General features: G+C 47.7%; 1 protein-coding gene across 1 annotated transcript in view; it reads right to left on the bottom strand.

Annotated features, from left to right (window-relative positions):
- The window catches only part of ADAMTS9 (ADAM metallopeptidase with thrombospondin type 1 motif 9), a 105,973-nt gene that overhangs the window by 46,429 nt on the left and 35,017 nt on the right, over positions 1-24,527 (bottom strand). Inside the window, exons 15-31 of the mRNA XM_090021152.1 lie at positions 16,908-17,089; positions 16,692-16,828; positions 15,685-15,802; positions 15,326-15,421; positions 11,319-11,485; positions 11,112-11,241; positions 10,318-10,444; positions 7,071-7,281; positions 5,925-6,089; positions 4,687-4,851; positions 3,234-3,353; positions 2,790-2,894; positions 2,531-2,698; positions 1,789-1,867; positions 1,589-1,689; positions 772-933; positions 10-186 (exon numbers count right to left, since the gene is read on the bottom strand). Coding sequence (XP_089877278.1) covers positions 10-186; positions 772-933; positions 1,589-1,689; positions 1,789-1,867; positions 2,531-2,698; positions 2,790-2,894; positions 3,234-3,353; positions 4,687-4,851; positions 5,925-6,089; positions 7,071-7,281; positions 10,318-10,444; positions 11,112-11,241; positions 11,319-11,485; positions 15,326-15,421; positions 15,685-15,802; positions 16,692-16,828; positions 16,908-17,089 — 2,410 coding nt within the window. The remainder of the gene's footprint in view (positions 1-9; positions 187-771; positions 934-1,588; positions 1,690-1,788; positions 1,868-2,530; positions 2,699-2,789; positions 2,895-3,233; positions 3,354-4,686; positions 4,852-5,924; positions 6,090-7,070; positions 7,282-10,317; positions 10,445-11,111; positions 11,242-11,318; positions 11,486-15,325; positions 15,422-15,684; positions 15,803-16,691; positions 16,829-16,907; positions 17,090-24,527) is intronic.

The following is a 24,527-nucleotide window of genomic DNA, read 5'->3' as shown; positions in this document are numbered from 1 at the left end:
TGATCGTACCGAGCTCCAAGGACCTGCGTTCCAGGCGGCGTCTTGAGGGCACTCCTGCATGTTGCACTGCTCTCGGTCTGGTGGTTTCTCGAGAATTTCACAGCTCAGATCCATAAACCTTTCTCCGTTCGGGCGCTGGCACACAACCAGCCTCGTCCTTGTGCCTGCCCCACATGGCTTGGTACACTAGAGAAAAGGAAAGCAGCACAGGAGAGGCAGTTACCATCTCAGCTCTTTACCCACTGAACACCAGCACTGATCCAACCAATCCAAGTCCCACATAATCAATGACAGCCTTTGTGTCGCTGTTGGTGAGAACCAGAATGTGCCCCAGGAATTAAAAATGGACGAGATTTTCAGAAGCGACAAGTGATTTTGCACGAGATGCAGATCATGGATCTGTCTTCAGAAAGGCAGAAATATCAAGCTAAAAATCACTCGCCACTACAACTGGTTGAACTTTCTCATTTGAGACTGTGCTTCAGAGCAAGAAGAGTCTGTTTTTTGTTTGTTTTTTTTTTAAATAAAAGCCACTTTCAAGCACAGTTCTGCTCCCCTCCACCCCAAAGATCAGAAAAATAATTTTATGCCTATTTACTCAAAAACCTTTCCAGCAACATTACAGCATTTGCTCATTTATCGCAGACCCACTTCTCAGTACACAGCTAACTATTGCCAAGCATACTTGTCCCTGTTCTTCACTCGCCCTGCTACTTGAAAGCCCCGACCTATGTTTCTATAGAGAAAGCAAAATGTTACCACGAGTCTCACCTCCCCCCAGCTACCATAAGCCCACTGCGGACAAGGGCCAGATTCACAGGATCTTTGCTCGATGGGCTTGGCTTTCTCGTCACAGTTGCTGGCAGGGTATCCGTTCTCGTCCTGGCACACCACCACCCGCCGCTGGAATCCTCCCGCGCATGTGCTCGAGCACTGCAAAACACACAGGTGCCCATGGCTCCTCGAGTCCACACTCAGCTCGCGCATCCGCGGCCTCTCCCCAAGCAGAACCATTTCAGAGTGCTTGGCTACACGAGCGCCGAGCTTGTAACAGGAAGCAAAATCCTCCTGTCCCCCTCCAAAGTCACTGTGGTTACCAGATAAAGGTAAAGCCCATGGCCTTGACACAGGCAGCACTGTTTTACCTTGGCAGTCTATATAAACTAAAGTATCAAATCCTACTCTTGCTAATGTCCAACTGACTGGGATGGCATAGGATCTTCCTCTGCTTAATTACACTCCTGAAGAGCAGACTGCTACATCTGCTGCCCCAGGGATTTGCATATAAAGCCATGCATGGAGTTTTGCTGCTGGATATTTGCAACACTGCACCACGAAAAGACCAGGAACCAGGCTGGGAAGTTGAGCCCTAGTCCAGTTGAGCCCTTTTCCGCACAGGAAGGAAGGCTTGGCCCAGATTCCTGACTGCGCTCTTGCAGCTAGCTAGGGGCGGGGGGTAAAACTGACCCCAGGTGGAGGAGAAGCAACAGCAGCCCCTAACTCCTTTGGGCAAAGTATTCATGGGCGTGAGATGTTGCCTTAGGATCCCCTTCCAGCCCTGCGAGGAAACAAAAACCAGGTCACTTACGGCACCCCACGGGCCAATTCTCCATTGACTGCCCCCAGGGATGTGCGCACGGCCTGGGTGTCGGTTCAGACTCCCCCCAGGGTTGAGTTTCAGCCGGTGATCTGGGTAGGGGAAGGGGTGAATTGGCCTGCCATAATCGTGGCAGGGAGACATGGAGCAGTCCTGGTCCGTTGCTGGGAGATCCTCAGGGTCACACTCACCACGATCCACCAGTTGGTCGTTGTAATTCACGCAGACCACTTGCCGCGTGGCCTTGCCTTGGCCACAAGTCACTGAGCACTGCAGTGAACAGTTACACACAAGACACTTACTCCCAACCTGTTCAGCCTCAAACTCCTGCTAACACAGAAGTGGTTTCCAACCTTCACCTCCCCAAATGCCCGTACACTTAGGGTAAAGTTCCCCATTACAATCAGAGCCTGCTAAATTGGTGGATGGTTAAGCAGTGTTAAAGTTAGAAGGTGCTGGGAGCAGTCGCACATTAAAGGTTAATACTGTTTTTCCCCTGCGCAGCTCTGATTTGCAACTAGAGGACTGACTAGCAGGGTCATGGCTAGGAGCCAGTATACCTGGGCTCTATCCCTGCTCATGAGAGGGAGGCTCGGAGCAGTGCATCCTGGGATGCTGGAGGACTGCAAATTGCTCATTTTATCTCCATGGAGCCAACTGATCTGAAGTTATCTTAAAATGAGCATGTAGAACAGCCCAGAGTTGACTCTCACTGGAAGTGGTGTAGCTTTGAGATGCTGAGGGCACTCAGCACGTTACAAAACGTTAGCATGTGGATGCTCACATTTTAAGCGCCGTTAACATGTTCTAAGTGTAACGTGCAATATGCTGGGGCCCCCGAGTTACAATGAGAGCATGAGAAAAACGCCTCTTAGCAAGGGGCAGCGTATGGGGTGCACAGGCCATACTGTGAGAAGGACTGCTTTTGCTTACAGAGCTCCACTCCAGGGCCTTCCACTGCCCACAAGGCGTGACGCTGCACACTTCTGTCGCCGATGGCTTGGGGAGGTGGAAACAAGCCGACTCCTCTGCCACGGAGCCCTGGTCATCACGACAGCTGACGTACCGCATCCGGGTGCCTTTCCCGCAGGTCGCCGAGCACTAGGGAAGAACATGTCATGCATGTAGGTGCAGAAACCAAACCAAGTGCAAACAAGAAACACCGACTCCTCTTAGCACTGTGTGCACTTACAGGCGTCCAGGATCCGAATCTCCACTGTGTCCTGTGAACATTGGCTGAGCTCCTCTTTGTTTCTGGATGACTTGGATGGAGAGGACACGCCGCTATTTCACAATCCTGTTGAAGGCCCACACCAGATTAAGTGGAAACACATTGGGCTACTAAAGAATATAAAGCAGGGCTGGCCAATGGGTGGCCGTGGGCTGCATGCAGTCCTCAAGGGGTTAAGGTGCAGCCCTTAGGATCAAATCGAGCTGCTGCTCCCTATTTGTGCCCCAGGAAATATTTCACAGGTACTCCTGGGTGAGCTGCCCTGCTCAGATCAGCAGAGCTACAATGGGATTGATTTGCTGAAGCCAGTGAGCAGGAACAATTAGCTCAGAGGAAATGTATTTATTACTCCGGCAAGAGGCCATGGTAGAGTATATGAGATGAAGACAAGTCAGGAGCGCTTACCTGGGTATCTGTTGGCCTGGTAGCAGCATTGCATTCATTATCGTCCACGACTGAGACGTAGGTACCAACAACACATTTCACCGCTCTCATTTGGTAGCCCTGCCCACAAGTCACTGTGCACTGGGAGGAGAAAGGCACAAGACAGAGATGGGTACATGTCTGAACCGCGATCGGATCTGGATGCTCAGCAGCAGGCACTTGAAACTCCCTGCAAAAGCAGCAATATCTACGACGTAGAAAAGCAGCCTCTCTCCTCCGCTTCAGGCATTTCAAGAGAATATTAGGTCAAATTTAATTCACTACTTCCATCAGCAAGTTGCACGCTTCATTTGCCGCATTCATATATAGATATAAACGTGTTTAAATGATTTAGCCATCTGTGGGCTATAAATAGACTATAATCTGTCACATTGCTTTACCTGCAGACTTCCAGCAACATAACACAACTGTGAATAATTTTGCTGGCCAGTAATGCATGCGGACTGGATAACTTTTCTCTTTGTTAACTAGCTCATAAAAGCTACAGCTAGCTACAGTTTTTAGAGAAAAAACAAGAAAGTAGAATACTTTGAAAGAGACCAGTGCATACTGACTGCATCTAGATGTGCACTTAACTGCAAAGGAGACTAATTAGCTGTGGAGTAAAGCATCACCATCTACACGTGCAATAGTGTTAGGCTGCAATAAACTAATCAACACTGCAGTAAGACAGCATAGTCAGGGAGAGTACTATCAGGGAGAGTACTGTCAGGGCCAATACTATCTTACCTTGGGGTAATTTACTGCACATAAACTCATCTGTAGACATTGGCCGCAGGTATAAATTGCACCTGGTCAGCCCAGCCAGCCAGGGGCCAGATTCCTGCCTGCTACCTTTGTGGCCCAGCCAGCCTCTCCACCACCCAATGTCACTATCTACAGCTCAGGACTGACCCCCTGTGACCCCTGCCAGCACAGGCCTGCTCCACCCTGGCTCAAATCGCTCCCGTCCCAGGAGCATGTGTAGATGCTGTGCCTGGGAGTATTTTACTCTGGCTCAAACTGCTCCAGAATGTATTGCTTCACTTTAATTGCACATGTAGACACACCCACTGCTTATTCTGCCTCCAGGAAGGAGCACAGCACAAAAACCAACTGATCTGAAAAATGGTTGATTATAGGCAGAGGTAGCTGAGGATGGTAGAGATATTTATTTAGCTGTGGCTTTAATAACCTAACTTTGGAAACCCATTTTTGAAAACCTTGGCCCAATTGCTATAAAACACAAATTAAATTTAGCCCCCAGCAAGGGGCTGTCCTGGCCGGCCCTGTGCTGAATTCAAGTGCCTTCCTGTAAACCAATTAACACCAATACACCACCGAATTTAGACACAAGCTTTTGCCAAGGTGTTTGGCAGAGCTGCATGGGGCATGTTGCCCCAGGAGAAGGAAGGAAGCGAGTCCTTCGGCATACCTGGCCCCACTGTCCCACTTGCCAGGCTGCGCACTCCTGCTGCTGACACGTCTGCACTGAATCTGGTTTCGTTTCCGGATTGCAGAACCTGTCGCTGAGTCGATCTTCTCCGAACTGGCACCAGGTTTGCCGATGTTTGTGCCCTTTCCCACATGTCACCAAGCACTGCAAGGAGCAGACCTCAGGCTCAGGGCCAGGCATCCACTGATGGTAACGGGGCTCTGGCGACAGCCACCAGCTGAGCACCTGCCCGAGAGCCAAAAACCGGTTGCCTCCAAGCACTGCTTAGCAGCTGGTGGCCCAGAAGCAGGTATGCACCGAATGCTCACAAGTCCAAGCTAAGTTAAAGTTACAGGGGTGCCCTTTAGGAGATGACCATTTGTGCAGAGCGGGGCCAAAGGAGAATGACCAGGCCCAAAACAAAACCCGCAACCAGGGTCAAAAAAAGACAAAGCCAAAGAACATGGAGAAAAGTCAGGGTTATGAATAGCCTTTTTAGTAAAACCATGCAGTTGAAGTGTGCATAATACTAATGACTCTTACAGGATCATCTGAGCCAGGTTCAGAGGTAAATCTCCAATAACTTCAGTGAGGCTGTAGCCAGATCAACACCGGTGTAACTTTACTACAGGGCTATCGTCAGCACTACCCTTCACATTGCGTCCCAGGAATTGCTTCTCCTGGGGGGGAGGCCCAAGTGGACGGTGTAGGGCGAGATCAGAGGGACCCGCTGGGGACAGGAGCACTTGCTACCTCCTTGCAAAGGCCTCACAACATGTTTCACTTGCCATGCTGGGAACACCCCAAACAGTCTCCTCCCCACCTGTGGCCTTGCTCTTCAATGCCAAAGCTGGAGCACAGCTCTTTTTAAGGGAACAAGGTTTGTATCACTTCTTTGCCTTGGTGTCTATGCACAGACATGAGAGCCCAGGTTAAAGGCTGCCCTAAGGAGCTTCTCCAAAATCCCTAGCTCTGGTGCAAGGGGAAGGCTGTACTCGGTCATGCAGTTAAGGCACTGAAGACACTACTAGGCAGGGAAAGTCGCTCCAGAGCAGCAATGACTCCTACACCCCAATTCACACAACCCCTTTCACAGTAGGACAACACGGTTTCCACCTTACAGGTGTGCAGGAAGAGAGAGGATTTGGCTCTTCCTAGCCAGGGTTGGAGAGAGGCGCGTCAACCCCAGACGGCAGGTACGCGCAGGCCTCCTTGGCGTCCCAACAAGAGAGACTTACTTCTGACCAGTCCCCTGTTTTCCACTGGGGACACAAGAAGTCACTACAGCGCTGCACCGTGAGCTTCTCCTGCTGACTGCATTTGCTGTCATCCAGCACATCATTAAAGGTGTTCACACAGATGGCTCGTCTTCTCCGCATGCCACCGCCACAACTTTTGGAGCACTTAAAGGAAAAGAAACAAAGTGAGCACGTATGGGGAAGCAAAGTGAGCACCGTTGTCCCTGCCTCATCTAGTGACTCCTTATATCAAGATTATTGTTGTTAACAACATCCTCTTGTGGCAATGAGTTCCACAGATTAATCTGAGGGTCTGTCAAAAAAACCCAACACAACCTTGTTCATTTTAAATGGGTTGCCTCCTCAATTCAATAAATACTTGCCCCCTGTTCTGGTATTGGGATAACTAGCAGGTTGGATTCCACCTCCCTTTCCCAGGCATTGCTTTGCATTTTTCTCCATCTTCTCTCTGACCAGAGCTATCCTCTCCAGTCTTTTCACTCCAATCTAGCATGCAGCAGCATTCTCTGAATGGAGTAAATGCTTGACCAAACTATTTTAATAAATTTAAAAAAACCCAACCCTTGCTGGGGTTATGACATAGGTTGATGCTTGAATGGTGTAAAGAAACCTTAGTCTCCGTGTATGTCCTAGAATAACTAGCTGCAGTGCAACTCAACAAGTGCAATTCATGAAACACTCCTGGCTCTTTCATTTCATATTTGGGGCCTGACTGCAAAGCCCATCTGCCCACAAGGTCCTACTGATGGTAAAAGGAGTTGTGCAAGCAGACCCAACCAGCAGAGAAAGCGAGGGTGGCTGAGCTACAGGTTGCCTCCTCACTCACTGGAAAAGCAGTAAAATCAGAGTCCATTTAACCACATGCCGATTCCAGGAGCCATTTGCAGCTGCCAGCCACATGCCTCCTGATGAAGGACCAACTGATTGACAGTCTATTTTGGAGAAGGCTCCAAAATAAGGAAGCAACCAAATAGGGCAGCCAGAGGAAGACAAGTGGCACTTTCCAAAGCTACCTTCCTTACTGCGTCTTCTCTACACCATTCACGCAAGACCTGCCAAGAACACACAGGCTACAGATCTGCATCTAAAATAAGATGAAGATCGCCCTGCCAAGCCTTTACTTACTTCCGTCCAGGCCGAATACCGCCACCCTCCTACGTTACATTCTCCGACGCACTTCTCCCGGGTGCTGGGCTTCGGCTGGCTGCTGCAGAATCGGTCGTCCACTTTCTCCGTCTTCCCTTCAGCCCTGCTGTGCTTTGTGCAGTAGATCTCGACGGTCCGGTAGCCCAGCCCGCACTGCGCGTTGCACTCGCTTTTCCTGGCAATGTGCCACCTGGGTGTCCGTACACACACACACACACACACACACACACACAAAGAAACCCTTCAGTAATGGTGCCCCTGGGCGGGTCATCCCAAACAGAAAGCCCCTGAGAACAGAGTGAATAAACTGAACTGCGAGGAAAGAGGAGGAAGAAAAAGAAGTGGTTGCTTCTGATACCAATATGTGGATAACACATCGGATTATAGTTGCATTGCACAGAAATAAGGAGTTTATAACCTTGACTGATGCAGGTTTAACTCACTATGAAACACTCACTGCTTTGCATCTTCACAGAGCTCTAGAAACCTCAGCCAATTTGTCTTTGTATGACTTGAGAGGGAGGTAAGCCCCCTTTTTACAGATTGGGAAACCAAGGCCACAAGAGCCCAAGTGTCATGGCTGAGATCATGGCACCAGAGCAAGGACTGGAATCGGGCAGTTCTTGGTGTCTAGTCCCATGTTCAGACAAGCACCTCTCTAAAACCCAGGAGCTTTCAGTGCAGTGTAATCCCTCAGCAACACTTCCAAGCCCCCTGCTGCGATCTCTGAACTGCAACGAGGCGGAGGATTCAGACACTTGTCTTGGGTTAAAAGGTTTGCAGGTTTCCTCTCCATGCTGTAGTCCATGCAGTATGATGTAGAAACCCTGAGGTTCCCAATAACTTGCTATTTTTGGCCTCAGATATTCTTCATATGCATAGTTTGAGGCTTTGGTCAGGTTTCCCCACTCCTGGGGCTTGGAGATGAGGTGCCTGCCACTAAGACTGCAAGCCCAGGGGTGCAAAATGTTATCTCAAGGAGAGTCTAAACACTGCCACCATGCTGCTCCCCATGTGAAGGGCAAGGACCCACAGGCTGCTGTTGCTGATGCTAGATTTGCCACGTAGCTGTGCTGAAGTTTGCTTTACCAGCACCCCAGCCATGCAGGCAAACGGGCTCTCCAGTGGTACCCTGCTCACACAGCTGCAAAAACCTCCAACTCATCAAGGCTGGTAACAGAGCATTTATTTCCCAGTGCTGGGATTTCTCACTCCATAACCCCCGAGTAACATGAGAAATGCCACCCTGGGTCAGACCAGCGGTCCATCTAGTTCAGTATCCCTGCTTCTACCCCTGCTTTTCTACCTACCCCTAGAAGTAAATAGTAGGGGTAGAAGTGGATGCTACACAGGAAGAGCATTGAACCAGATATATCTACTGATCTGTCCTCTATTCGACACCCAGTCTGGCATTTGCCATTCATAGGCTTAGAGAGGCCTGAGGAAACATCTCCAACTCTTCTGTTCAACAACCATTATTACAGCCACCCTCCATGAATTCATCCAGTCCCTTTTTGAACCTAGCTAGCCACCACCTCCTGTGGCAATGATTTCCACAAGCTAACTACACGTTGCATACAAAAAGTCCTCTCTCATGTTAGTTTTAAACATGTCATCTACTCATTTCAGTGGGGACCCCCTAGCTTTAGCCTTCTGGGCCTTGCTCGATCAAGGAAGGTTATCCAGATAAAAAGCAAATGAGAGAATGATCTAGCAGAGAGGGCAGGTGACTAGGAATCACAAAGCCTGGAAATGGTATCCAGGTTTCTCCGATGCCTCATGAAGGGTGTTTGTACCTGAAAGCTTGCAATTAAAGATTTTTATTTTGCAAAAATCTAGTTGGCCTAATAAAAGATACCACCTCTACCACGAGTCCCGATTGCTTGTGCATTTCTTTTCAAAGATTACGCATTTTTCTTGGCTTCACTAGCCTACTCCCTTCCAGGCATGCCCCTCTTCTCCCAAGCAAGGAGTGCTCATGACAGGATGCCCTTCACCGTGTGTCTCAATCAGAAAGAGCGGGTGCTGCGGTGTTGTCCTGCTAGGAGACAGCTGCAATCACCTGACTGCAATCCCATGTCCTGGCTGCCTGCAAAGGGGGGCTGGATCCTGCGAGGTCCTGAGCCCACTCGAATGAGGGGCCCTCCAGCACCTTGGTCAAATGCTGGTCAGAACAAAGTGCATGGGAATGTATTAAATCAGATGGCTTGAAGCCACTGGAAAGAGTCCTTCTGGCACCAAAAGACATTTGATTAGACCTCAAATTAGAGTCTTCTGCACAGAAAATAGAAAACTCCTCTAGTGAGGCACGAAGCCAAACTCCGGCACAGCTATTAGGACAAGAAGGTGGGGAGGCTTTGGAGCGGCTGCTCTTAAATCTGTTGCTATTTTGCAAACTTCCCCGTTTCCCCTTTTCAAGCCTCCGAAGTGTTGCAATGGCAACAGAGTAATGCTCCAGCCGTTACCACGACAACCCGATCTCCTGCCAGTGACGAGAACCACCCCGTTTCCAGCTTAATTCCCAATTCAAACAACAGTCTGCACCTCTGAAGTGCCCCAGCAGCACCACACTTTAGCTCTTAGGGGCAAAAGTTACACAACTCTAGAAACAACTAATTCCATTTATTTTTTGGAACTCACGTTTTAGTTTTTTTAAATGATATTCTCCCGTATTATCGTTCGAATCATTTGAATACACCTCCCAGGCAGCTGTCTGTCTATGGCCCCCGATCCAGCCAAACACATAAGCACACATTTAATTTGAAGCACAGGAGCAGTCCCAATGACTCTAAATGTTAAATGCATGCATCAGCTACTCACCTGGCTTTAGATGTACTTTTTTTTTTTTTTTTTAAACTGAGAAACAAGTTTTCAATTCCTAGCAGTTGTGATCAGGTCAGGATAGAAACTGCACCTGCTTCAATCGTGTTTTGAGACGATGCAGCACTACATAAAAAGGTATGCTTCTTACCCTGAGCGCTTCTTTCACCAAAGAAAGGAAAGATGGAAGAAACGGGCCCCTGTGACAACTTTGGCCAGCAAGCACTGTTCACTCTTAGTTGAGTGTTAAGAGTTTTAATCTGCAGAAGCTGAATGCAACATTATCACCCATTTCAGCTAGTAAAGCCACAGAGAACCAGTAATCACAACCAGGAGCAAAAAAAAGAAAGGAGACCCACCAATAAACATACTACGTAGTGCTAATAAACGGGAGAGAAGGGTACACCTTAGCTCACACTCTGTGCTACAGGGCTCCGTGACCGGGTCTGGCAGAGGGATGCGATCGCATCGTTGATCGGACACCATGAGCTGATCAGATTCTCTGGTGCAAATGGGTTTCCTTTTTCGCTCCCCTAAGGAGGGAAAAAAAAAAGTTTCAAAAGATATGGAAAAAGTGATCCCATTGGGCATCCCTCTGTTTCTTTAAACTAGCATAAGAAAAGGAAAAAGGAAAGGAAAGAAACAAGGAAAGAGGAAAGAAAAGAAAAAAGGAAAGAAAAAAAGAAAGGGGAGAGGGAATCCACCGTGCTCTGATGTCCTTTGGACGCAGGGATATAGGGGTTAAATAGGAAAGGACATAGGCACCAAATCTGCACCAGAGAGGACTGGATCATCTAGGCATATTTTAGTCCAGCTGATGACTGGGAGAGGGGTCTGTCCCAGAGAACAGCGTACTGGGAGTCAGGAGCTCCTGAACCCAGGCCCAGTACTGCCAGTTGTCCCATCTGCAGTGCTGTAAACATCCTATAACCCCTCTGTATCTCAACTTTCACTGGCTGCTATTTCTCTGCCTATTGTGACAGCACCTTATGGGCGCTGTGCGGATCTGCGAGAGATGGCTCGGGAAGCGCTCTGCAGATGGGAAGCACCAGACCAGCGCTACACGTTACCAGCCGGTCCGAGGCAGGTACCACCCCCGCAACGCAGGGCCACGATCAAGATAACTACAGGAGAAGCAAATCTCAAGATCACTAATCTGAAAAGGACCTAACTGATTTAAAGCCCCCCCAAAGCACCTACCTTGGCACAGTTTGCTGCAGGCTTGCCAAGGACCATAGACATCCCAGTAAAACTGCTGAGCCTTGTCCTCAATCGGGATATTGAACGTGTATCGGACATCAGGGTTATATAAGTTACCCACCGATAAGACCTGAAAGGAGAAGCGCAAGCGTGAACCAGGGGGCTTCACTGTCCAGGACCCCCAGGAAAGAGGCAGGCATCTTCTACCTGAAGGACTATTTCTTGTTCGATGCGATCCGTAGAATTGATCCTCTCAACGGCATTGTCCGACCCGCTGTATTCAATCGCGGCGTTCCCCACTTTGATTTCCCTTTTGAACATGCTGACGACAAAATCCCCGTTTAAGATGAAGTCCCCGTGGCCGTTCGACAAGGCTGCGGAGAGCACGGAAGGCAAACATACATAAGGACCTTGTGCGTGGGGATGCCTGATGGCATGCTTTATCTGACACCTGTCCAGTAAAGGATGCCCCATGCACAGGGACATTTATCCACTGTGGGCCAGACCTCAGCTCTGCAAACTGCAGCAGCTCCACCAGCTTCAGCGGAGGCCTTGCTTACGGGAGATTTGGGCCATGCAGCTTTGGAAATGCAATGCCTGAAGCCACGGGGAGCTCAGCAGCTTGCAGGACGCAGCAGGTATGCTGGCAATGCCCCCAGGCCAGAGGCTTGGCCCAGGGAGTGCAGCAAGATCCGACTTCGTGCATCAGCTCTCTTTTCCCAAGGAAAGCAGAGCAAATAGCAGGGCAAGTCAGGAGTCACAACGCTCGTCAGAGGCTGGGCACGCAAGGAGAATCAAAGTGACTACTAGGGGCTTTGCCCAGAGATGTCCAACTTATCCTAGTGCTGGACCTGGACCAGCTGCAGCTATAAGTGCCCTGCCTTCATCTCAGGAGAGAGCCTACCCCACAACCGTGTCTTCTTCATTTGTGCAAATGTCATTTTATCTCCTCCTGCCAGGGGACCCTGGGGGGCGGGGGACAGCTGGGTTTCCAACACTAGTGCTATGGCTCTCTGCTAGGAGACGAAGGACCTGCCTACACTTGGTATGCAGAAGAGGGAGCAGGTGGATGGGGCTTACTCCAGACAGACACTTCCCAGAAGCACTGGGGACCTGGTGCAGACGTACCCCACACCGTAACTGCAACAAAGAGGGGCCCTAAGTACGGCACTGACAGGCCGCCAGTGTGGTAACAGGTCACGTTCCTTTAAGGCGTGCATGCATGCTGCACCCTGGATACTGCTAAAGGAGAGGTGCACAGATGACCTGGCCAGCCCCGTCCTCCGCTGGCCGTAAAGCACGGCAGGTTTCGGGACCCTTTTGCTTTCACTTGGGTGCACACGGAAAAGTCCATCCGGTAGAAGCGAGCTGCCTTGCTCTCACATTCCAGTGGAGAATTACAAAGAGTTTGGCCAGCATCTTTTTCCCCGCCCCCCCTCCCCTCAACCTTAAGGTATGCAAAGCACTGAAGGCTTAAAGCCATGCTTTGTAAGAGGAACGGCTTCCTGAAAACAGCAGTCTGCTGCACAACTTCACACTAATGCGATTATGGAGCTAATTTCCTAAGTTAGTTTCCCCACCATTTCACCCATCACAGCTCTGTTACTACACAGCCCTCTACTGAAAACCCCACAGCTAACACCAGTGCTCCAAAGGAGAGTTTTACACCGGACTAGGAGGGATGAAGCAACGCATGTCCTGCTTGGAGTAGAGGGTTGGACGAGATGACCTCCTGAGGTCCCTTTGCACCCTCATTTTCCAATTCTAGCATATCCCTCAGGACCAAACACATGTGCATGGGCAGAAAAACTTCCTCGCAAGGCAGAGGCCAGACCCAATCATGCTCTGTATGCCGGAGGCTTTAATGGAGTAAAACATATTAAAGGATTCCACTCCATTTAGCGGAGCTTTAACTATGGGGTATAATGTTTATGCATCTCAGACCCGACGATAACATCAAATACTACTACAAGGTCCACGCTGCCGAGGCCCCGTGATTTCACACTCAGCGGACTGTGAAATAGCTGTATGCATGCACCCTTCTCATTTGTTTTTATTTAGCCCCAACACGAAGAGATGCTTTACCAGCAATATTCAGTTCAAGAAGCCACAGCAGGCATCTACCCTACAGCGTTAAAGAAGATTTGCTTACAGGCTTCACCAGAAGATTAAAGGCCTTCTACGAAGAACTGAGATGTCCCCTCTGGGTCCAGGGAGCTGGACAGGGTGGGCTGTTCTGGGTATGGATAAAGAAACTACACAAAATCCTTTCTAGGGAAGTGAAGGACTAAGAGGACTTGCTTCCTCTAGAGAAGGGCAGAAAGTGTTTAGAAAGTGGTGCTCTCTTGGTCACCAGGCCACTCCTCAATCTCATTTTAATTAGCTGATGGGTTATAAATATGCAGGCTGTGATGCAGGCCACATCCCCTCCTCAAGTGCCTTGGTTGCAGACGCTGGCTGGCCAGGCCAGCCTCATGGACCACCAGGATCCTCTGCACATGCAACAGTAATGGACTTTGCCATAAATTAGCAATGCAAGGAATGGCAAGATGCCTAGTACGGCTCCGTTGGGCAACCAGATTGACATGGGTGGCCCCTATGCTTGGAGTGAATGTCGTGGTGGGAGTTAAAACAATGACTGCACTGTAGGCTGAGCAGCGGGATGTACCGAGGACAGCCCCGTAAGCCCTTTCCCACCAGGGTCTTCCTATTCTTTGGCCGAGTGACAATCCTCTTTGTTAAAGAGCTGTAGAGACTTGCATGAAGGAGCTGCGATTCACCACCCCTCTCCAGGCCTTTGGGTAGGAGCCAGCCACTTCACTCCTTGGCAAGGTGTAGTTTGCTGTGCCCTTCATGCCCAGCAAGTTCTGCTCTGCAAGGCTCTGCCCACTGTAATGGGCACAAAAGCTGCAATATTGTCTGTTATAGCCACACTCAGGGGTGCTTCCATGTCTCCCTTCCAGGGGTCAAAGCAAGTCCATTAGCGAGACAGGTTGACATTCACCCCGGAGCATTGCCCTGCTTCAAGGGACGGCATGGATACGAGTGGCATGCTGACTGCCCACTGGCCTCCTGCACAGTAGGAGATTTAGCACCTGGATCCCTTCAGACACCCAAGCCCTGGAAAGCAGATGCACTTGCACCTTGGTACATTTATTTTTTGTGAAACATGTCTTTTTAAAGGGGGTGGGGCATAAACCCAACTGCAGCAACAGCACCCTCCTGTTGGCACAAAGTCACCTGCAAAAATGAGAGCAGTCCTCTTGTACAGATAAAAGAGATGCAGATAAGAGAAAGCAAATTGCATGGCAGTGTTGCTCACCCAGCCAGACACAGGGCGTGGGCAAAGGAAGGGGAGAGGGGACACTAAGTTCAGCGAAGCTGGAAATCTTAGGCTAACCTCAAGGCCTGAGTCTCAAACTGGGATCTTACTCCTAGCTGTGCTACAGATGGAACGGGCCCTATTCTGGGGGCATAAGCAGGGTTTCAATGTGTTGGGCCTCTGCCCAGGTATGAAATCCACCCACAGGGACAGATTTCCACCCTAAACCATAGGGAACAAACTGTAAATGACTGTTCTGCACATGCATAAGGTATATCCACATTGCAACAGGAAAATGCATGCATGATGTGCCCATAAAATCTAGCTAGCTGGAGTAACTGCAGCAGGGAATACACAGCAAATGCTAGGAGCCAAAGTACATCTCCAGGAGCCCAAGTGCAGTGGTTGCCAGCACACACATCTGCTCAAGCCTGTACTACCATGTCTGCCCTGCCACAGGTACCCAGGTCATTATACCCCAGCTGATGTAGATGAAGATGCAACCTGCAGGGCATACCCTGACAACCTGGATTCACTCCTCAGCTCAGAGGCAGATTTTCCTGCCTGACCTGGGGTAAAACATGTTGGTGCCTCAGTGCCCACCTACATGATGGGATGAGCATCCTGTGTCACTTCGCTTCATTTTATAAATCAACTGCTTCAAATCTGTGAGCTGCCCAAATTCAACAGCAAGGAGGGGCCTTGTTAGTAACTAAACCTCTGCATGGGGCAAGCATAATTACATCTAGTGCATTTGGACATTATGCATTTACTTTTGACAATGAAATATTTCTTGGTAAGCAAGTGCTGAATTTTCCGCAACAGGGAAGGCTAGCAACTTGCAAACCTCAATGCAGCCCGACTCCAGATCCTCACAGGCTTTACAGCTTACCAAGGTAGTTATCATCTTCTGGTTTCCCTGAGTAACTGTGCTGACGCACGTCAATATTTGTAGCACCAGCTGGTATGCGGACCACAGTATTATAACCTAGAAAAGATTTAACAGAAACTCAAGGCTATTATGAAGCCATTTCATTTGCTTTTTACTGGGGAAGGGAAATGGCAAAATGACCCAACTCATATAGAAACCAATACTTGTTGTCTGGGGAACATAAATAGTTCCAAAAGAGACTATGCTGCAGCTGGAGGGGTTTCGCATTTTACATTAGTGCTTTTGTAGATTATGGGTGATTAAGGGTTTTATAGGCCTGTGTTTTTCTCTGTACAAAGTTTTTAGCAACAGATTCTTACCATAACGCACTGTGTTAAATGTGCCTGCAACCGTTTTGCATGAAGAATTATCACCGCCGCAAACGCCACATTTATCTCTTCTTGCTTTTGAATTCAGCACATGGTCGCATCCCGCTTGCTTTAAGAGACACAGTTAAAAGACACATTCGACAAATATTAAAGACGACGGAATTGTACAGGTCTTCAAGTCAGGCTAGTGATTTGTGTACAGACACCACCGCCAGGAAAGCTTTCTAATTTCCCTGTGCTTGGTTAGCTTGCAGTGTAACCATTCACAATGGATCCTTTTTTTAAAACAGAACATGGCTACGAAGCGAGATGCTCCCACTGCCATGGGCACACTGCAGTAAGATCAGGGGAGGGGGATTTCTTTCCAGAGCAGACAGTTTATTATAACCTAGTTCTCACTAGTGCCCCCAGGTCCCAAGGGGCGGTGTGTGTGGCCCCGTGTCTGGGCTTTCCAGGCTCAAGAACAGCATGGCAACATTATCCAGTTGGTACAAGGGCAGTGCAGCATGAAAAGACATCCTAAATAGGTTGTTCCTCGACAGAGGAACTGGAACTGTTGAATGGGAGGGGAAAAAAGCGTGAATGGAAAAATGAATTCCTCCAGGGGCTGATTTTCCAGCAAGCCCAGTGCTAGATTTTGCCAGCACCTCCCCCCCTTGAAATTGGGGGTAGACTGGGGCTCAGCCCCCCATAAACCGCAATACCGAAAGCCAGATTTTCCAAAGAATCCTGCACTCTGTGTGTTGAGTGATATTTCAAAGACCTGCTGCCCTTAGGTGCTTTGCTCAGGCCTCTCTAAAATCTGGCCCATGTTGTATGTGCCAAGCCATTTTGAGAACTCCAGACCCACCACCGAGGCGATCCAAAGAAGCCCTGCTAATAGGCGCCCATGCAAATAATGGTGAAAAACAAAGCAAGAAAACAGGCCAAACAAGTGATCTCTGCCACGCGAACAAGAAAAAAAACTCTTGTTAAACAGGAGGAGGAAGACTACTTACCCGGCACAGGCCTTGCACACAGATGTCATTTGTGTCTGGGCTGCAGGGGGTGCCATCAATGACTCGGTCCCTGAGCTGATAGTAGGCAGTATTTCCTGCTACTCTGCAGAACAACTTGCACCGATCTTTCATGAGAACTACAAAGGCAGAAGGTGGTGTTATTCTCCATTTCGTCTCTTTCGCGCGGTGTGCCTGACCCTTTCCCGGTGCACTTACTTCCGCTGTACTTAGGAACCCAACGCACGTTAGGAGGTAGACCATTAATGTTGAAATGCTTCCCATCAAAGTCAGCACACTGCTCATCGCGGAAGTCCCTCTTCAGCTTTGAGCATGGGTCAGTGTTGCAGGATTTGAATTTCATTCGACGCCCCACGCAGTATTTTCCACCATTTTTGGGTCTGTAAAAAAACCAAAAAACCCCCAAATAACGTACACACCCACAAGTTTTAAAATGCGGAGCTTGTCAATCACAACCAGCCGTCAGCCCCTGGGCCTCTCATTCAAGCATCACCTCTCTCCCCCAGCGCAAAAGATAAGGTTTTCTATCAAAAATTTGTCCTTGACCTCACTGCTGTCATAACGGCACAGGGCGTGTGTAGCTAACAACTAAACCATCCCAACAACAGCTCGGCAATGAGCGCCGCTGCAAGTCGCAGCCAGCCGTTGTCCTTTCTGCCTCCCCGCAGCCCGGAGACCTATCTTCTGACGTGGAGACGATGGGGTACTCTGCAATTTTGCTCCACTGCCTTTCACAACAGCCGCTTCAGGAGCTTTACCTTGACAACTTGGATTGCACCCTGTGCCGGCGTAGCTCAGGTCCGATTCAAAGCCCATGGATCTGACTGGGAGACTTTCCAATGGAGGATCTAGTTCGATCCTATGGGTGACACATCCCACAATTATATTCTATTAAATTGCTCAAAGCTGGGGGTTTTGTTCTGGTTTCTTTTAAACACTTCTTCCAGAACTGAAAATAAAGAGTCCCTGTTTCTTCCCACCTTTATTAGAAATCTCCAGGTGACAGCCCCACAGAGCAAGCCGTGAGCAGACGGGGAATGGCCAACTTGCAGAAGGTACCTCTTACCAGGTAGGAATCTGTCACCTAAAGGTGGGCTAGCAATAAGGGTGACACTTACCAGCTTCTACCTGAAGAGCTCAAATGCCTTCATAACATGCTTAGGAAGACAGAGATTTTTTTTGGTCTACAAGAGGTGAAATAAAGCACCAAAAAAACAGCGATTGCTCTAAAGTCACAGGAAAAGCCTGTGGATTAGCAGGCAATGGACCCCGATTCCCATATCCACCACTTTAAGCACAGAAGTCCCGCTCATACAGACACGCCTGTTGCTAGCTAGTGGCTTACCTGAGACCCAGAGAAAAGCCCCCGGCCCCTCACCCCCAAGCCACAGGTCTCAAGTACTAGATGCAAGCTTTAGCAGTGACGAGAGCTTGAGTGCTCAGGATGTGGTGCTAGAGGTATAAAGAGGAGGCACTTTCACTATAAGACTCACTGGAAGGTCAGTCCAAAGGACAACTGCCCTGGAAATGCTGATAATACTTCAACTGGCCACTTCTAAGGCTTCAGAGCGTGAAAAAGGATGCACAATGCCTCGCAAAGCATGCAATGGTCCAGTGTAAAAGCTACTTGGCTACTTGTCACCTACTTGTAAAGTTTCCAGCAATCGGCTTCAGGTTTTTCCAACGCTTCCCCTCATACATGAGGGGGTCTCTAGATACATCTGAAAAACCTTCTCATCAACCTTGCAAAGCCCCTCTTTCAAACTCCCTCCTGCTACACGGCCAGCAAAAAAGCACTCTCAACCATGAATATGCATCGGGTGTCCAGAGATGCATCGTTGCATAGTCTCTTGGTGCTCCCTCCGTTTCTTGTATCTGCTTCTTCCTCTGGTTTCAGACCCAGATGGTAAGCCGCCTTTGGCATATGCCGTAACGCCTGTGCTATGTTCATACACTACCCTGCACAACAGGACCTTGCTGAATAACCAGATATAGCACGGTGCAACAGTTGAACGACAAAAATAATACAGCAGTGGACTAGCACCAGAAGGCACTTGTTGAGTTTGGCCCAATGTGCACTAACCGCTGCCTACATCTGCCATTTCCAGCTACAGGTCCCCAGGGTGGAAAATAAAGTTACTGGTGCACTCAGTTGTAAGCTCCCACATCCAAATAGGTGTTTACTCAATAGTCTGGTAATGCAATCAAGTGCAGAGGCAGCAGCTCTCTCCTCTCCTGGCGTTCCTGCAGGAGTGTGATTACATTCTAAATTAAAGGCAGGAGAGGTCAATTTAGATGACTCATAAAAAACAGCATCCAAGGAGCAAAACTTATACCAAGCCATAACCAGCACAAAAGGGGATGCAATAACATTAATCTCAATTGCTGGGCTTGTAAAATGGCTGCCGCACGAGTTGCACTAACCAGGTCTCTGTTTCATGTACTCCTCCTCCTTTTTTTCCTCTTCATCAGCTGTAAAAGCACAAGACCATTCATGACCGCTAAACGTGCGGACCTCAAAGTCTCTACTTAGTAGAAGGCAGCATTTCATAAACTCAAACCTGATTTTTAAATGCCCAGGCAGGACCCTGAATGCCATTAGGAGCTGCAAGCGTTACTCCCACGGGTGCTCCAAAATTCCCAGCACACCTGGATTTCCACAAGTAAAACCAATGACAAGATACACGTTTTAAATTAGAAGACTTCCTGGGATTTCCCTAACGAGCCGCAATATTAACCTGAAATGAAAGAAACTGTGCATATATGAGAAGATCTTCAATACGCGGGCTGGCAGTGAGCTATATAATTGGCCAAGTTATTATTTTTATAGTCTCTCTCTCACACCATTAAAAAAAAAAAAGACATGATGTGCAGCCTACAACTGAGAGCGTACGTTTTCTTTTTAATAGCCTGTTTTAGTGAGCTACCTTCCATAGATCTCAACACGGTTTACAAATGACAGGATAATTCCTATTATACAGATGGGAGAAACTGAGGCACGGACCAGCAAATGCTCTTGCTTAGCAGGCCGCTAGTGCAGCCGCGGAGGAACCCAGAGCTCCCGTCTCCAATTCCAGTGCCTCCCAATGAACACCGCCTCCTGTTAGCTAGTCCATGCTTGTGCACTCCCTTTTAGTGTGAACATTAGGCCTTAGAATGAGCAATTGGGCACGAATGATTTTCAGCAAAAACTGAAGGCTGAAGGGTCTGGGTTTCTTGCATGGGCTACGTCTCCAAAGCAGACACTTGGGTCTTGCTAAATCTCCCCCAGATTCCCAGCCCCGACATCAAACGTCTCTCCAGCAACAGACTGCCTCGCTCTAATTCTCACCAAGCCTTGCTAGAGCCCCCTATGCCAGGCACCATCCCTTATCAGTACAGACCACGTCCTTTGCTGCACCAAACACCCCCAATTATAACATCCAGGTGTTATTCACCTGCCCCTCCACCAGCATCGGCTATGCTACTGGGACCAACCTTCTTGGCAGGCATGCTAAAATAGCCCTGCACCCTCCCAGTGCCACTCGGATCCCTTTCCTTTACCTGATCTGCTGCTCCACTTTCTGCTCCCTGCATTATCTTACCCGAACATTACCTCCCCCCCACAGTGCAAAAAATTAGTTTTTTAACAAATGACAGGAAATTGTATAATTCCTATTATACAGATGGGGGAAACTGAGGCACAGACAAGAAAATGTCTGCTTGCCTGCCCCCTCCCCCCAGTGTACTTGTGATACATGGCCACCCTGATACATGCCATCGCTTGCTTATAGTGCCCCCTCTGCTACCTATTTAAGAAAATGAACTGATACACATCTGACTGAGTCCCAAACCTGCAGAACCCTTTAACCTTCCCGGCGTCCCATCACTTTGTCCTTATACGAGCAAACAAAAAAAACAAACAGCTTCAACACTGAAATGGAACAAGACACCATCCATGGGCTGGACAGTGTGAATGGTCTCAACAGGAACTACAGATTCTTATCCCATTATCTGGACTACTATTAACACTGTTGTCCCTCGAGGTGTTAACTGCCTTGTTCATCTCAACCGAGCCCATCGATCTACTCCCGTAGAGGTGTCCCTTCTTCTCCATATAAAACCCTTTCTTTCTGCCAGTCCTTTCATAGCATCTGAAGCGGTAGGTTGCTGTCTGCAAAGGCTCATGCCTCTTGGAGCAAGTTAGTCTCCAAGGTACCACCTAGACCCACTTTCCACCTAACTTTAGACTACCCTCTCGACTCTCACTTTCCAACGCTCCAGATGGAGCGCTTACATAAGAACAGAGGCCAGAACAGAAGTTCAATTTTGAGGTCTAAACATTTTCATCCTTATATGAACATTACCGATCTCTCTCAAACCTAAATCAGTCATTGTAGGTTTAAAAAATTAAACTGATTCAAGTGCTACTTTCATTTGGAAACCTTTCTATTTCAATTGCTGTAATTACACGGTGGCCTTAAATTATGAAGCATTCTTAAACAGACCATTTAATAGAAATATTCTGATTATATGAAGCCTTTTTTTTTTTTTTTTTACTAAGCACAATGCTTCAGTTATGAACACATCTCATTAAGAGAACTTGTGCTTCTTTCTACAATGGTCGTAAACAAAAAGGATGCAGGATTCGTGTTGTACCCCACCAGATCAAACTAGGTCTACAGACCATATACAATTATCCACTTTCCTTCCCTAGATGGGAAACTTCTGATTAGAGTTAATCTGCTGTATTCATCAAGCAACCATAAACCAAGAGCTGTAAAAAAAAAAATAAAAAAAAAATTACCATCTTGCCAGGAGGTGCCAGTTTCATAACTTTGTCATTAAAATTTCTCTTCAGCCAGTATTTGAGGCTTAAGCACACTTATAACTGACATTTCAAACTAGCCCTAAACCATCCTGACAATTTTTCAGGCTCTTTAAAAACTTTAATGACTTAATATTGCTTTTCACAAAATCTAAGTAAACAGGGCATTCTGACCCTACGCCTGAGAAACAACCCGGTTTCACAAAGCGTGAAGTCCCACCAATTGCACATGACATTTTCAGTGTCACAAAGCACTGACACATTGGAGACTCATCCAGCACGATCCAGCGTTTTCATACCTAACTATCACAAAGCTACAGAGGTCACCCCATTGTATGCACACTCCCACTATACCAGAAGCATCTCTTTTCACAGGTAATTTCTATTATGAACTCTATTTCCACTCCAACAATATTCTGCGTCCAACTGGAGTACTACATACAGCCCTGGCTGAGTCACTCCCAAAGGCATAAAAATATAAGAGTTTCAGTACGTGGCTTATTAGATCAGGATGCCTCAGGTCATCCTGCTCCCGCACTAACTTGTTTTGAAATACAATATATTTGATGTCAATATAAAGCTTCGTTTATTCAAGGCACCCAAGCCATTATGACTGGTTAAAGAAACATGGATCCAACCCCCCTGTCCAGAAGCATGCTTAAAAAAAGGTAGGTGTGCACATGTAATGCAGCATACCACCATCGACACTAGTGACAGTTTCCCTGAGCAATTCTCAGTGGTGCTAAAATTGCCCCCACAAAAGGCTTTTGAACACGTACACCACAGTGTGGCAGCACATGCGATTCAGCAGCAAGTCTGCTCATGGACAAACAGAAAGAAACTTATTAAAAATCCCAGTCATAATGCTTGGCACAAACTGGGTTTACATGTTCTGCGTTGCAGGGGTCAAGCCAGGTGTTGCCAGGAGAATCTTCCTTACCAAATACTTCATTTCTAGGAGTAGATTGCAGAACTACAGCTCATTTCACACACATCAAAACAGGATCTATCCAGGAGAGTTATGTCTTCCAAATGGGCATGTACCCCCTGTCCGGGTGTGCTCATGCAATTTTCTATACAAGCCCCTGCTCTGCCATTTATTTGGGCAAACAGGTGTGCGTGCGTGCGTGCGTAACCTAGTGTCTGTCTGTCCTGGAGCTTCTGCACTCAGCTGAAATTGCAATAATTTGTGCAGTGATGACATGCACACAAGAGCAAGCCACACTTTAAAAACCAGGCTGTAAAAGATAGGCGATTGCTTCTTTGCAAAGAGACTGACCGTGCTTCAGTAGGAGAGGCTAATGCATCTTTTAACCTGGAGCTTTTTAACCAAGCATTGCATAACCAGTCACTCAGCAGGTAAGTGGCCCAACAGACTGGTTTGCAGACATGCTTAAAGTCAGTTCCAGCGCAAGGATAGTCTTGGGATATACTAAAAATGGAGACGTGACTACAACCGCATTTGGCGATAATACCAGAGACCTTTCATGAAAAGAGAGCCGCCAGTGCTGATGTCTTAAGAGTTGCACTTTTTCATACGATTATCACAACCACACCTCATTTTGCAATGCAGAGTTAGCCGTACTGACACCATATGTGATATATGGCAGCAGTTGGCTTCATCTGTAGCTTGATTTCCCAAGTGAAAGGTCTCTGTAGGAAGGGTCTGGTTTGATTTGCTGCTACAATCCTTTAAGTGCCTGTCAAAACACAGTCTGCTCCCATCTTAGAGCCTTACAATTTTCTACAAAGTGCTCATCCATGTAAGTGCCAGAGCCGATTACAGGCAGAGGCAGTAGCACCACTCCCAGTAAGACTAAATGGGCTTTTTATCACTTGAAATGCTGTACTTGGGAGGCTCTCAGCTCTTCACGCTATACGGCTCCATAGCCTAGAAGATGCCAACCTCAATCCACTGTACCAAAAACTTTTCAACATTTAGCACACTTTGCACAGAAAAAGCCAAGTTCCCTGGCTTCAGATATCTGGGCTACCTTGTCTTCTTTATCCAAGGTGTAAAAAAAAAAAAAAAAAAAAAAAAAAAAAAAAAAAAAAAATTAAAGTCAACATGCTTCAAGGATACAACTGCCTGACTAGTTCTTTCTTATATTTTAGAAAAAAAATACTTTAGGGAAAAACTAATGTTTCAAAGAGAAGGGGAGAGGAAACAGGCAATAAGTTTACTACTTCCAACAATGTTTTGATCCTGCTCATATCTGTGCCATTACAGAGATCTGCTGATTAGGAGAAGGTCTGGGGGCCTGGGAGGTCACATCACGATATCAAATGTAAATGGCCAAAGGATCATCCCAGTGGGGCAGAACTTCTCCCTGTGCACAATTCAGGTTGGGCTAAATAGGGTTGCATCTCCTTGAAAGAAATGAAGGAGAATAAGCACACTTTGCTGCTTTCAAACTGAGATTTTCAATAGTGCATAAGACAGTTAAGAAATGCAAAAATCTAAGACTCTTGGTTCAGAGATGATACCTTTCATTAGACCGACTGAGAAATTGCAAAAAATAAAAATAAAAAAAAATTATGTTTTTCTATAAGCTTTCAGGCTTACACACAAGCCTTCATCAGGCTCAGAGAAAGTTAAAGATTGCAAAAAGTCCCCAGAGGTAGGAAACGGGGGCTTTTGACCACCTTTAAAGCTTGCAGAAAATATTTTTTTTTTTCTGCAGTTTCTCGGTTGCAATCTCTGAACCAAGAATAGTAGATTTTTGCATTTCTCTGTGTCTCTGACCAACACAGCTACCGAATACATCTCTAAGACAGTTAAAGCAGTGGGAGCTTAGAGCCTAACTCACTTAGGCATTTACGAAAACCTGAACCCACTAACCAATGTTTCCCACGAGGCATTAAATTCAACTCCTCTGTTAGGCCCGTGTGGTTTCCTTGCAAAACTGCCACAAGCCAAATGGATGGTGCTATACACGGCCAGGAACGTCTTTCACAGATACCATCCACGTGTACAACGCTGTGGTTCCTCTGTGCATGCAATTAAGATT

The sequence above is a fragment of the Crocodylus siamensis genome, chromosome 11 (genome assembly GCF_052110815.1).
Source record: "Crocodylus siamensis isolate JL-2025a chromosome 11, ASM5211081v1, whole genome shotgun sequence".
In the NCBI taxonomy this organism is placed as follows: domain Eukaryota; kingdom Metazoa; phylum Chordata; order Crocodylia; family Crocodylidae; genus Crocodylus; species Crocodylus siamensis.
This window is presented reverse-complemented; position numbering and strand designations above follow the sequence as displayed.